The following is a 15,218-nucleotide window of genomic DNA, read 5'->3' as shown; positions in this document are numbered from 1 at the left end:
ATATTTTCACTATATTTACTAAATACGTCTGTTCATTAGTTATGTTGATATGCTCGTAAAATGTATAGATTTATTCATTCTCTCGAAAAAGATTATTCTTTATGGAACCTAACCCCATATATATATATATATATATATATATATATATATATATATATATATATATATATATATATAGGGTAGTGCTATTCAATGGACTTCCCTTAGTCTATAATATAAGACTAAATATCAACCGTACAATCTAGATGATGGACGACTGGATTCTCATATTTGATGGGTTATATAATTCATATAAAATAATCGATTATTCATTAACGTAAGCCACAAAAGGGCATTATTGCCATATCTTTTTCAACGTTGTTTGACCTTCCAAATCTACAATCTAATCTCTTTCGATTCTGAAGCGATTTTTTTTAGGAAATTAAATATTTATCACAGTGGTATGAATATTTAGTGAGGTTTATATGAATGATACGTGCAAAACAAATTTGTGAATGAATGTTTATCACAGTGGTATGAATGTTTATCACAGTGAATGAATATTTGTATATTTGGGTATGAATATTGCACATCCTAAATAATACTGTATTGATCTGCGTTTCTATACTCCCTGCATGAATAACTATTTGTTTCTATACTCCGTTGAAGATTTTTGTGGTGTTTTATTGGAAGAATAATGGGGTGTCTCGCTGGTCTTTTTTCAGTTTTTGGGTTCGCTCGAAGCTGGGACTAGAGAGGTCGGACCTTGTTGGGAGCTCGGCGATAATGCTTTTGCGTTATCGGCCTCGAGTCGTCATTAATAGCGAGCTTTGGCTCTTGAAGAGTAATGCTCTTTATTCTGGTTTCTTTGTTTTTCCTTCGTTTAGTAGTTGTAGTTCTTTTCTCAGGATTATTTTGAGGGATGTTCAGGCCTTTGCTTGGGTTCAGTTTTGGTTTTGTTCTTTTCGCCTCAGAAAATCCCGGGTTTACTTAAGGGCGATGGTTAGGCCGGAGCTCTGGAAGTACTCCCCATTTTCTGAGGTTGGTTTCCATGGTCTTTTCTTTTAGACGAGTACTCTTTTTCCTCCATTCTTTGGAGGTTTTAACGAGGCTCGGCCCTTAGTTTGCTTCCTGTGCTCTCAAGGGTTTAGGTTTTCTTTTCTCTTTCAATAAATTTTTGTTTTAATGTGAACCAAATATGTAAGATACAATAACACCATATTAATATATAATAACTTATACGAATGATACGTACAAAACAAATTTGTGAATGAATAAAATTCTTACTTTATGGTAATAATTTTCATATTGTTAATTAATATTTCACAATCACTGCATGAATTAATTCGTATACATTCGTGCACTAAAAAGCATGCAATTCAAAAAACAAAATATACACAAAATTAATTCTAAAGCATCGCAGTAGATGTTACTAATTCAGAAAGAATCCAAAGATATGGAAAACGTGATCCCATAAATCATGGGATTCATATTAATTAATGGAAATGTATTTACCTTGTTAACCTCCTAATACAAATCGGCTAACACATTTAAAACATCATCTGGCCGTTGATATAATTGAGATCAAGAGTTGAGATTGAGTCTTATTTTATAGTATAAGATTGAGTTATATATATATATATAGGGTAGCGCTATTCAATGAACTTCCTTAAGTCTATAAAATAAGACTTAATTTTGAACGTTGATTACAGCCTAATCAACGGTTGTGATCCAATTTTGGATAGATTTTATAATTCATTAATTTTGGCAAAATATTCATACTGTTTAATTCCGGAAGGGTATTTTTGACATAATCGATTGACCTTCCAAATATTTTCCTATACCTGCGATTATCACTCCCCAATTAAATAGGGATTTTAAGGTTTATAATGATTGCTTATCGATTTCTTCACTGGAGTAAATGAACCGAATCAAATTTAAGTAAATGATATCTCCCATTGAAATGATAAAGTTGCGTGAATCATGTCAAACAATAAGACCACATTTTCTGCTACGAATTATATTCGTACATAATTGATAAAGTTGTTCATAGAATTGGTGCAAAAAATCCGTGCATATAATATCATGTTCATAGGTCATATGGTAATCCTCCATATAGAATAATATTCATACTTACTTTCTAAAGTTGTTCATATAATAAGTGCCAAAAATTAGTACATATAATATTATGATCGTGTGTCATATGGTAATCCACGGCTGGAATCACATTTCTTGTGGATTTCATATTTCATTGAAAAAATAGAGTTATTCCTACTAAATTTTCGATTCAACCGAACTTATATACTTTGTTCATACCTTAGTTGATTCATATTCATGCAATGATAAGATATTCATGCAGCATAATATTAGTGAACAAATCAAACAACAATGGATATTAAGATATGAATTTTCATATTGTTAATGAATCAAAATATAGTTGTTGCATGAATAAATACGTGTACATTCGTGAACTTAAAAATCAAACATATTAATACGTGTACATGCATGAATAAATAAGTGATGAATTCTCTCGAACATATTATTACGTGAACTCAAAATTCGAACATATTAATACGTGTACATTCGTGAACTTAAAATTATTTTTGGTTTAAGTATGAATTATTTGGAATTAATGGTTGGGATTACATTTTTTTATGTGTTGTATAGGTCATTAAATAAATGAAAAAATTCATACAATATTCGTCAACATTGTGCCTGATTGCATGAATTGTTTTTGATTTATGCATGAATTATTTGTTGTAGTCTCACCCTATATCTGTTGCATGAATTCGAAACACAGTCCCTGCATGAATCAAAACACAGTCTCTGCATGAATAAATACTTGTTGATTCGTGAACATAAATTCAAACCATATTAATCACATATTAATCAAAAGACAACTGTAAAGATTCGTCTTGGTCATTAATATTAGTGAGTGAATCAAACAACCATTGATATTAGAATATAAATTTTAATATAACTAAAATTGCACAGTATATAATTATTAATTGAAGGTGGTCTGATATGGAATCATATAATGATGAACGTGAACCCTTGATTTGAGGATAGGATAGTTATTGAATAATGGTTATTACTTAATTATCCTCTAATCCCAATTTGCGTTGAAGACCTATATTAAATATCTAACATAATCTGGCCGTCTATTTCAAACAGATCAAAGGTTTATATTTGGTCTTATTTTATAGGTTAAAGTTGAGTTTTATTTTAGCGCAACCCTCTATATATATATATATATATATATATATATATATATTAGATTTCTCTCCTTTTGATTGATTAATCATTAAAAATTAGCTACTGAAGTTGGACAATCTTTCTTAAGGAATGAGTTAGTTTGATTTCCCATGCTGCCAACTGCATTGGTTTTTTTTTTTTTTTTTTTTTTTAATTTAAGGTTTGAATAACATATAGTAATTTGGTTTATTTCTTAAACATATATATATGGATTTGATTTAGACTTTAAACTTAGGTCAAAGGTTTAAAAAATTAGTTATTTTCGAATTGTTCCATAGTAATAAATTTTGCTTTAATTTCTAGGAATTTAAAATTGAGACTCATTATTCATAAGTATATATATATATATATATATATATATGATTGGTCATGAGATGTCAGAATAAGGTTTTAATGAGGCCCTCATAAAATTATTGTATTTATTGAATTAGGTGCAGCGCAACTACGATCCTCGTCTCAGAATCAATTATTTTCTTGTGCTCGTCTTTAAGATGGAGAATTTTATGCTTATTGTTATATTCATGTATGTTTTGAATGTGTTTTTAATTTATATATTTGATTATACTTGTTCAATTACATGTCCAGTTTATCATGTTCAGATACATGATCAGTTTCAGGGGTTTCAGTTCGCCCACTCAAATTTCAGTATACGTGTATGACAATATGATTTATTAGCATGTTTAACGTACGTGGATATTTGCATGGTTCCCCACTGAGTATATTTTCAATATGCTCACCCCTGTTTCCTTTCAGCTTTGCAGTTCTGGAGTCAAGGTGGCCATGTAAGTCGAGAATGACTATGAATTAAGCAGTCACATAGATTTAGGTTGAACTTGTTACGTTTTAGTTTATCGTTTTTATTTCATATTACTACTTTAGTTTTGGCAAGTTGATTTTAAATTAGTTTAAACCTTGATAGTCAAGAAATTTTATTTTTGTCTATTTGTATGTCAAAACTTTAATTGCAAAGCTTGTTAAAAATTAGGGTGTTACATAGTAGTATCAGAGCCAGGTTTATCGTTAGTTGTAACTGTGAATTGTTTAGATGGCACGGACATGTCAAACCCCCACTAGAGCCGAAGTTACTCTACATGCATGAATTAGGAAGTTGCAAGAGGAATATGAAAGACTAAGTGAGGATTGTAATTTCTTGCGGGGGCAATGTAAGAGATACGAAAAGATTAGGAGGCTGCAATCGGCGTATGACTGATATATATGGAGTAGCGACTATAGGTTCGTGGAACACGTACAAAGAATGAGCGATCTCTATCGCGAATTGAACGAATTAGGAGATTTTTATGCGACAAAGCATCTAATGGACAAAGTGCAACTAATTGCCCAAAGAGCGTACGATATGGTTACGTGTTGAGGTGTCATTCCTTTGTTCAAAATTTTCTTGATCGTTGAGGAAATTTTGAACCAACGATCAAGCAAATTTTGAACAAAGAACCTCAACAACGTAACCATATCGTGCGCTTCTTAGGCAATTAGTCGCAATGGTGCAGGCACTTTGTCCATTAGATGCTTTGTCGTGTAAAAATCTCAAACATAATCCCCTAATTCGTTCAATTCGTGATAGAGATCACTCATTCTTTGTACGTGTTCCACGAACCTATAATTGCTACTCCATACATAGCAGTCATACGCCGATTGCAATCTCCTATCTTTTCATATCTCTCACATTGCCCCCGCAAGAAATTACAATCCTCGTTTAGTCTTTCATATTCCTCTTGCAATTTCCTAATTCGTGCATGTAGAGTAACTTCTGTCTTTCATATTCCTCTTGCAATTTCCTAATTCGTGCATGTAGAGTAACTTCTGCACTGGTGGGGGTTTGACGTGTCCGTGTCATTTATACAATGAATCTAAATGTAATAGTACTTGAAAAGAAATATCATGTAACATATCATAACTACCATATACTTGAACGATTAAAACACATACCTTGAAATCGATGCATCACATGAATTTTGAATGATTAGGCTTATTTTAACCTTTTGAATTCTAAAACGACACGAGTCTATGGGAACATAAACCCGCTCTGATACCACTATATAACACCTTAATTTTTAACAAGAAAATAATCAATTTTGAGACGAGGATCCTAGTTGCACCGCACCTAATTTAATAAATACAATAATTTTATGAGGGCCTAATTAAAACCTTATTCTGACATCCCATGAAAAATCATATATATATACACTAAATTCCTAGAAATTAAAGCAAAATTTGTTAGTATGAAACAATTCGAAATTAACTGATTTTATAAACCTTTGACCTAATTTTAAAGTCTAAATCAAATACATATATATAGGTTTAAAAAATAAACCAAATTACTATGTGTTATTCAAACCTTAAGTTAAAAAAAAAAAAAAAAAAAACCAATGCAGTTTGCGACACTGGGCAAATTAAACCAACTCATTCCTTAAGAAAGATTGTCCAGCTCCGGTAGCTAATTTTTAATGATTAATCAATCAAAAGGAGAAATCTAATATATATATATATATAGTAGTTAGATTTTTATAACGAAAACTCAAAATTATACATAAACTCAGTTTTCTGTTTCATAAATTAGAACTACTTTTAAGTTGCAAACAAAAAAAGTTGAAGGCAAAAACTCTTTATCTATTAATGCCTACACCATTAGCCAAAAAAAAACGAAACAGTACATATTTTGCAAAGTTAATACCTAAACTGTATTTTTAATAATTAAGAAAAGTAAACTGAATGTTATCCTCTCTCACCTGGCAACAAGCAAAAAGACTTCTATCAATTTGACTTAAAAATTCAGTCTCCAAAGAATTAAAAAAAAAAAAAAAACAACTATTTTGAAGCTACAAAGGAAAATTAGTTGATGAAAAAAAAAAATCCAGTACCTTATTTAATGCTTCCCTCAAAGTCTGCGTATGTGTGTAATTTGTGGTAGGAAATTGGTCCCCTATTTATACTAGTTTGTAGGGAGTTTTTTGATAAGCAAAATAAAATAAAAGATGATGATAAAGAGTTCTAACACTAATAGAAAACATAAATACTAATAATTTGACTTCTATAATAATAAAATAAATAGAATATTTGGGGTGTTACATCGCCAAACTTATAATTCTAAATTTCAAGTCATTTTCATTCTGAAAGTCATTATTATTTTACAAAATCTACCGCACCCATGAACTGTAGTAGCCAATTGGCAATGGAAATAAAACCAAACATTCCCCGATTCCTCTGATTTTAAAAATATATGTTGTCAATTATTTTTATAATATAAATCCATATGAGCACCAGTTAGTCATTTCCATTTTTTTTTCGTTTGTAAGTTTCAAGTAATTTATTACAAAAAAAAGAAAAAACAGTTACTCTCTCAATCCACAAAAAATTTGCCACAATTTTCTTTCAGATTCGTCCAAAATTTTTTTTAGCTCTTTTCATTTATAATAGTATGGTTCACATAACCTCAGCCGTATTTAAAGTATGACTTTTATTCTACTAAGAACCCCAGTCACATTTTATTAAAATTTGTATCGTCCATAATGTGACAATTTTTTTGTTGACGAAGGAAGTAATATATATTAGGGCAAAGGTGCACATTAGTCCCTAAACATGACACCCCTATAGCTTTTAGCCCCCCAGGATCGATCGAGGCGGGTTGACCTCCTTGAACTCTTGAAAGAATAACTCCCTGCGTTAAATGGTTGTTTAACGCCGTTTTCTTTAAATTTTTTTGGTCATCTTCTCCGGCTGAATTCCTTCAATTTTCCGGCGACATTCATCTATCGGAAAACACCATCCCCATCGCCTCCATCTCCTTCCACGAATCCACACTCTTCCACGACGAAATCACGATTCACCGACCGCCACGGGGAAATCGGCGGCAAATTTCTCGAGGAGAAGCCTCGATCCTGGCACGTGGACGCCGCGATTGATGGAGTTCTGGAGTGACGCCGCTGTGGATCGGCGGCGGAGGAGCTCGAATTCGTCGTCGGATAGGTACATCGACATGTCAAGATCCGAACTTTAAATCGAAATCGAAATCTAGGAGAGGTTGAGATTGCCGACAACAATGGTGTCGCCCGAGGCGTGGCTGTTGGAGAACGAGAACATCAAGGTTTTGAGCAAGGAGATGCGGAATGGTCGTACGGCTCACAATGTGTCGTTTTCCTCGCTCCGGAAGAAATCGGATCGGTCGTTGCTCGCTAGTATTCACGTCGAATTTCTGAGGAATTTCCTCGGCAATTTGCAGGAGATTTTACTGGGGAAATCGGCGGCGAATTTCTCGAGAAGAAGCCTCGACGCTGGCACGTGGACGCCGCAGTGGTGTAGTTCTGGAGCGACGCCGCCGTGGCGACGGAGGAGCTCGAATTCGTCGTTGTCGCTGGATAGGTACATCGACATGTCGAGATTCGATTTGCCGGAGTGGGATGGTTTCACCGGAAAATTGAAGGAATTCACCCGAAGAAGATGACCGGAATTAAAAAAAAAATATATATATATATATATATATATATATATATTAAAGAAAACGTTAAACAGCCGTTTAACGCGGGGTGTTATTTGCACCCTTCTTTTGAAAATTCAGAGAGGTCAACGCGCCCTAACCGATCCTGAGGGGGTAAAAGCTATAAGGGTGTCATGTTTAGGGACTAATGTGCACATTTGCCCTATATATTATTTTTAAAAAATGAAACCATGTAGTTTGAAATATGACATATTAGCCCTAGAAATAAAATATTGATGTATGCTTATATAGATAAATTTTTTATTAAAACCAAGAAAAATACAAAGACAAAATATAAAACAAATGAAAGTGACCACCCTCTTATTCCTTTCTATAGGCAAGGTAACAACTCAATCTAGTTTCCCAACCACCATTCTGTAATGATATATGGATCGAAACAAGTTACCAAAGCCAGGCATCTAGCATCAAAAAATTGAAGGACAAGAATAGCAAAATCTGAGATTTAGTTTTGATCAAATAGTGAGATTCTCTTGAATGCCACTGAATGTTCCTATAATCTTGCCACCCATGTCTGGAAATGTTTCACTGCCAGGAAGCGGCCTCACCTTCCCCGTTCTGTCGACCTCAACCGGATACTTGAGCAGGTGGCCGTGCATTTCACTCACTTCGGCAGCAGCAAACTGTTTCCAGTTCAGCTCGCCCATCCATCTCATGCGCCTCACACATTCCAGACTCTCTGGATGCTCAAAGCATTGCTCGAGTGTACCTGTGTGCTCGGCCCATAGCGACGTCCTATATCCGTATATCTGTAGCATACAGCAACTTGGTCAATATGCATGCAGGTGGTGTGACTTTAGTTAACATTGGTGAAGAAAAGCCACATTTATATGCATACCTCTCCATGTGGATTAGCATGTTTGTTTGCCCATGTATACTGAGGTTGATACGCGCCCATGGCGATTTCAGTATCCCTCGTTCCTTCAAGAGAGCGTTGGTTGATGTTTGCAGAACCCATCAGCACGAACTCGTCGTCAACTATCATCCCCTTTGAGTGAACGTAGATCATGAAACGCCTGTTTTTCCGAGTCAGTTCCTGGATATGACAGTATAGCATTCAAGAATCAAGAACTAAAGAGAGCAATGAAGCACATCAGAGAATGAATGTGTACTCTACTTGTGGGGTATTTCCACCGGAGCTCTTCGTGTCGGGCTTGCCTCCACTGACGTCGGCCTCACGATTTCCAAGGCAAAAGAAATTCAAGTAGTCCTGGGGCTCGTACTCATTCTCCATCCCCACCTCTTGTAAAGCTTTGTAGATGGTTTCATACATCATTTGCATTGTGTTATACTGCACAACATTCATTATCAGTGTTTCACCATATTAGCATCTCTTACAAGTTACAACACAATCAAAAAGATCCAAGTTCCTCTTTCAAGTAAAATTTAAGCCTGTTGTGGTGTTGATGTTTTTACCATCTGATAAAAAGGATATTTAAAACTGTAGATCTATGTACCTATCATAAAAATGTCTTGTTTTACAAAATTTGGTATGCCTAATACATCCCACTATAACATTTAATTTGAAGGATAATTGTATATTGTGGCTATATTTTATCCTTATAATACGAAAATGACTGTTTTGATATATTAACTTATATGTTTTAGTAAATCCAATATCCCACATACCATCCTTCCATAGTTATCAATAGCGTAGATCGCGCTCGCGATCGAGCATCGCGCACACATATCGCACCGCGTCGCGATGCAGAGGTCAGTGTGTAATAGCGCGCGCTATTTGCGACGCGCTATTCAGACTCTTCAATTCTTATTTTCTTTTAAAGTTATATCGTTTCAGTTTCTATCTTCCTCTAATCCCAAGCGACAGACAGAATCTTTGGTTCTTGAAGAACCGTTCTGCACTTCTTCTTCTTCCTGATCTCATTCAGGCTCCTCTCATATTCATCACTTTTTCTTCCTCTCCTCTTCTCATATTCAGTTTCTGTTCTATGGAAAGTTCAGTTTTTATTAACTAGACATATTAAGCATGTTTTACTTATGATTATGATATATATATATATATATATATATATATATTATGTTTATGTTTTTCTATATTTCTGCGCGATATATTCAAATAGCGCGCGCGTCGCGATGCGCAATAGAGCTAGGACAGCTTTGCGCGATTAATAACTATGCATCCTTCTAGTATAGTATAAAAAGGTAGTACTATATTATATGCACATTTAGTTAGTTCACCTGCCAAAAGAGAATACTTTGATAAAGAGCACTTGTAGGAACGCCCTCCGGCCACATTGGAACAATAATGTACACGGCAAACCTCTCCCGTGCTCTGATCTTATTCGCGACCTTGAGAGCGATTTCCATAGGAATTAAGTTGTTTGCACCTGAAATTTAAAGAGTTTCCATCTTCATTAACTTAATTCTACAATACAGATGTACATGGAAATGTTATCCTAAAACTTGACTACTCAACAGCTTATTTCTCACCCAAGTCCTTGTAATTAGACCAATTGTATGATGATCCAAGGAAGTACTGATTCTCAATGTAAATGAAATGTTGCGCAGCACGAATTGCCTTCACGTAAGCAGTATGTATACTCATATCTATCAGCACATTCTTCCCACATACCAGATTCTGTCACGACGAAATGAAGTTGTTATGCCATACTACCAACATACAACCTATAATCAAATAGAATAAGGGAAAAGGAAATAATATCTTGCCTTGGTTGAAGCCTCCTTAGGATCCTTGGGGAAGCCTTCAACAGAGTTTGAATCGATGGAACGGAAAACCTACAGCATGAAGTAAATTTAGCCCCGAAAAGGAAGCAACAGTTTGTGTAAAGCAATTTTTTCATACCTGAACATGCCAACCCTCCGGATCGTTTAAACCTTGCTCAGCAGCCTCAGCTATCCCCAGTACATCAGGGATTCTTTCGAGTTTGAGTAAGCAATCCTCAAATGAAGTTTTCACTTTTTGAAGGCCGTGGCGCTTTGAGGCCATTGACCAACGTTCTTCAAAGTTGGTTAATACATCATATGCTGCTGGACCATCAATTTTACAGTGTAGATCATGCCATGGCTGCCTTGGACAACCAGCATTCGGCCCCTGTTTGGGGTAAAAACATACGTTCAAAAGGATAGAGACAAGAAAGAGACATTCGGGGTGTTGAGATAATTTCTGTCTGTCTATCCTTTTAGTCAATGCTTGCTTCATTGTCATATAAAAATGACAAAGGAAACATGGATACATAGTAACAACTTACTGCGAAATTAGGCTGATGAAAATCATCTTTGTGAACAGTTTGCAGAGTGCTGAAAATGGAGTGCTTCTGGGTATCATATCTTCCCTTGCAAAGATCAAGGCCGCCAACAAAGGATACGATCTTTCTCCTGTTTTGACCTGCATCGGCATCTATTATCACACTCTTTTGATGATGTGAATAGATCTTTCCAGTTTCCTGATGGCGAAAAGGAAAAGTTGGGCCATTATTTGTTCCGAATCCAAGAGAATGCAAACAAGGAAAACATTTTCATAGTACTTTATAAGGGAAGAGATCCTTTATATGTCTGAGGAGAAAGTAATATGAGATTAAACCTGCTTTTTGGCCCAGCTACCCTTCACAGCACTCCGACGACACAGCAGCACTTGAACAGATGAATGCTTGAAATAACGGCGCGTTTCTTCATCATTTGTGCCCATTACACCTTCCTGAATGTCATAAAAAGAGTGGCATAAAAATCTTGACCATAGCCCTAAGCAACATAATCTTTTGATTTGTTTCAAATTAACAGAAATCACAAACTTGTATTATAGAGCATGCGACTTTGACATAACTGATACTCATGTCTAAATATAGAATGTTAACTAAAAGAGCAGACAATAAATTGTTTCACACTTTTAGCAACTTAAATGGTAAAACAAAAATCATGGGATAGAGAAAATTCTTACAGTTTTATACCCTAATATGCTTGTGGATGTAGGATCATCCCACACCAAGAGCAAGACACGCACGCCTTCTTGAGACTTGGCTTTCAAAACTTCACCCAAAACACTGTGCTTCACATTAGGATCATCCCTCACAAGCTGAACAAGGTGATGAACAGACCATCCCGTGATGTAAATTAGACGACGAGCCTGACATATTGCATCATAAATATCGTGCCAGCAATGTCCATGCTGATAAAACCTGCCATTAGCCAACCACAGCTTAGGAAGTGACGCATCATCTGCATGAGCATCCTGATACAGAGTGACCTTCCCCCCTCTCCGGAGAGGAAAATAGGTACCGGGCACACCTTTATACGAGAGATCCCCACCTACCCCACCATGATAGAGGGGCACCCTCTCCATTGGTATATACTGAATTGAGAGGGTCAGAACAGCCCCCGGATTGCACTGCTTCCCATTTGCAGCAAGTAACGGAAAAGTACCCTCAATTAGCACACCAGAGATCACATGCTCCACAGGGATCCCGACAGCACCAATGATCTCAGACCCCACAACATCACTATCCTTAACCACAAAGTGCACCTCCGCACCATAATGCGCGACTGGCAGATGGAAATGCTGGCTCCAAACAGGGTTCTCGCTGTTACTAATCACGAAGGTCCTGCCTATCACGGCATTGGAGACAGCAATGGTAACATAAGGATCACTCGTGAGCTTGACAGGCGCCGTGCCTTCCACTTTACTCAAGAACTTCCCAAACAACCACCTAAACATATCACTCAAGTTCTTGTGGAACAAATCCATATTTGGGAGATTCTTAGCCTCTCTCACCCAAATATCCAAATCCCCATGCAACAACAACGCCCTACGTGACCCTGTCGAGGTCTTAAATGGTAGAAACTGCATGCCTTGGCCATGCTGCGAGCTCCCAGACATTGAATCAGAGTAACTTAAGTGAGCCATGTTGGTGGTTTTTCCCTCTATACTTTCCAACTAAGAGGGTGTTTGGCTGAGTTTATAAGCAACTTCAAAATGTTTGGCAAAATAAGCTATTGTAGGAGCTTATAAGCTGTAAAATTAAACTCTAAGAGCTTATAAGCTTCCCAAAAAATAAGTTCCTCTACCCCAACTTATTTTCTCATTTTTTTATAAGCAACACTCATTTTACAAAAATAACTCAACTATGATTTTTTATTTTCATTATATATTACTCTAATTTCATCTCTTTTCGATTTTATCTCTGTAACTAAAATTCTCTTATTCTCTTTCTAGCTTATAAGCTCAATTATCCAAACACTTTGACAACTTATAAAATCTTAAGAAATTGCATCTTATAAGCTTAGCCAAACACCTTCTAACTATCTTAACAAAAGGGGGATCTTTTTCAAATTTGAAATGTAATTAGCTCTATCACTATAAGCAATTAACATATCAATACAAGACTATAAACAAATTAACCAAATCAAGAACACAAATGGGATCAAGATTGAATGTATCACAAGATCAACATATAAGCAGCAATGCTAATATTAATGAAATACAAATTAAACACAATATGAGAGATGAATTAATATATCTGAAAGCAGAGTAGATTAAGAATCCAAAAGAAATATATTAAGACAAGGCAAAGATAGTTGACTTAAATATATTAAGACAAGGCTGTAAGAGACCTTAACACATTAAATACTCAAGCCAGCCAAAGGACGGAATATTCAACCATTAATAAATTAAGGGTTAAGTATCAAATACAGTGTGCGTCTCTGGTCAAGCGGTAAGGGCCCGTTAATGCTAAGGCCAAAGATCTTAGATTCGAGTCCACTGTAACACGAACTTTAAATTTTTATATTTGATACTGTTAATTTATTAAAAAAAAAATGTATCGTGTGGCTTCCTATACAGTTCAACTAAACCCCTAAATTTGGTTTAATTACACCGTCTGCCCACGTGTGGCTGCACTAATGATTGTTTAACTTCGTTAAGTATTTTAATTTTTTTTAATTCTTTTCTTCTTCGCCAAGCTTGCCGGAAACATGTCGGAAGGGCTCCGGCGATCGGAAAAACCTGCCTCCCGGAAGGGCTCCGCTGCATCTGGCTTTCCTGAATTTCCGGGAAGCGCCACCACCTTCTCCGCCCATTTCACCACCTCAGCTGCACCTCAAAAATCTTGTAGCCACCACTATAGGTAAGAATTATGAATACTCACAAAAAACAGCAGCTTTTCACGGTTTGCGTGAACCAAGATTTTCACGCAAGTAGATTGCATAAGGTGGAGTGAATAAAAAGTTGAGCAAAATTCCCTGCCGTTCCTAATTTTCTCAGTTCAGCAGACACTACTTCTTTCTCTCTCTCACCAAGTTTAATGCGGCCCAGAGAGAGATGCTTCTTCTAGTCTTCTACACTGATATGATTGAGGTTGAGGGGCTTCTACTCATCCACTTTTTTGGACTGCTATTGCTAATAAATAAACCAGTAAATATTAAAATAGCCATTTTACTTAGACAAAAATTAATTATAACCACAAAAATAATAACATATTAATTATAAACACCCTTACCAAAATTGAAAATACCCATGCTATTATTTTATTTTAGAATTTATCAATAATTTAAAATTTAAAATTTATAAATCTCAAAAATTCAAAAAAACAACCCACACCCCAAAATTTCCAACCGGCTTCCCACGGCCTCCCTCTGAAACTGATACCTAAACCCCACACTGCCGTCTGCCGCCTCTAAGCGGACGCCGTCGCTGTCGATACTAACCATGTGCATCATTAATTTTTGCACCAACATCCAAGATCTTCACAGAGCTTAAATCGACGAGTTTAAAGCGGCGGGGTGGAGGTAATCATTTTGTACTTACAAAGAAGAAGGAAAACGGGTGAAGAGCGGAGGGGCGGCGGGATGGAAAATTGGAGGTGGGGGTGAAAATGTGGAGAGGTCGGCAGGCTGGGAAATTGGAGTGCGGGGTGAGAAATTGGGGGAGGGGATGGGAAGAGGGAGACGAAGGAAAATTGTGGGGATGGGGGCCCCTGGGGGGAGGGGGTGGCAGTTTGTGGGGGTTGGTGGTATGGGGAAGACGAAGGGATTTTGTTTTGAGGGTGCCATCTGGCATGGGTGGGTAATTTGAATTAATTTATATTTGGTTGTTAGATTTTTTATTTCAATTTTTAATTATATTTTTTAATTTTTTTTCTTTATTTATTTTTATTAAGGATAAAATAGTATACTTACATTAAAAAAATGATTATAATTAATATTCTCTTCGTCCGCGATATCGTTTCCACATTGTGGACGATGCGAGTTTTTAAGAAAAGTGATGGATATTATAGTGAGTGGAGTTTGAGTCTCACTATTGTTGTGAGTGAAAGTTTATGGACCTTACTTCTATAAATAGAAGTGGAAACGATATCGCGGACGGACTGAAATGACAAATGTGGAAACGATAACGCAAACGGAGGAAGTTATAGTTTTATTTTGGGTTAATTACGTTAAAACTCATGAACTTTACCCCAATTTTAAATTTTTCCATAAACTTTAAATTTTATCTGGAACATCGTCA

The 15,218-nt window shown here is 35.9% G+C and overlaps 1 protein-coding gene across 1 annotated transcript; it reads right to left on the bottom strand.

Annotated features, from left to right (window-relative positions):
* Positions 1-7,972: 7,972 nt before the first annotated feature.
* On the bottom strand, positions 7,973-14,709 carry LOC130994653 (phospholipase D beta 1-like). Its single transcript, XM_057919714.1, has 10 exons — positions 11,658-14,709; positions 11,304-11,417; positions 10,972-11,166; positions 10,566-10,814; positions 10,430-10,498; positions 10,193-10,340; positions 9,941-10,089; positions 8,859-9,032; positions 8,580-8,777; positions 7,973-8,490 (listed from the first exon to the last, which is right to left on the bottom strand). The coding sequence occupies exons 1-10, from the start codon at positions 12,618-12,620 to the stop codon at positions 8,197-8,199; spliced, it is 2,553 nt and encodes an 850-aa protein (XP_057775697.1). The 5' UTR covers positions 12,621-14,709; the 3' UTR covers positions 7,973-8,196.
* Between the last annotated feature and the right edge of the window lie 509 nt (positions 14,710-15,218).

Source organism: Salvia miltiorrhiza, chromosome 7 (genome assembly GCF_028751815.1).
Source record: "Salvia miltiorrhiza cultivar Shanhuang (shh) chromosome 7, IMPLAD_Smil_shh, whole genome shotgun sequence".
NCBI classification, from domain to species: domain Eukaryota; kingdom Viridiplantae; phylum Streptophyta; class Magnoliopsida; order Lamiales; family Lamiaceae; genus Salvia; species Salvia miltiorrhiza.
This window is presented reverse-complemented; position numbering and strand designations above follow the sequence as displayed.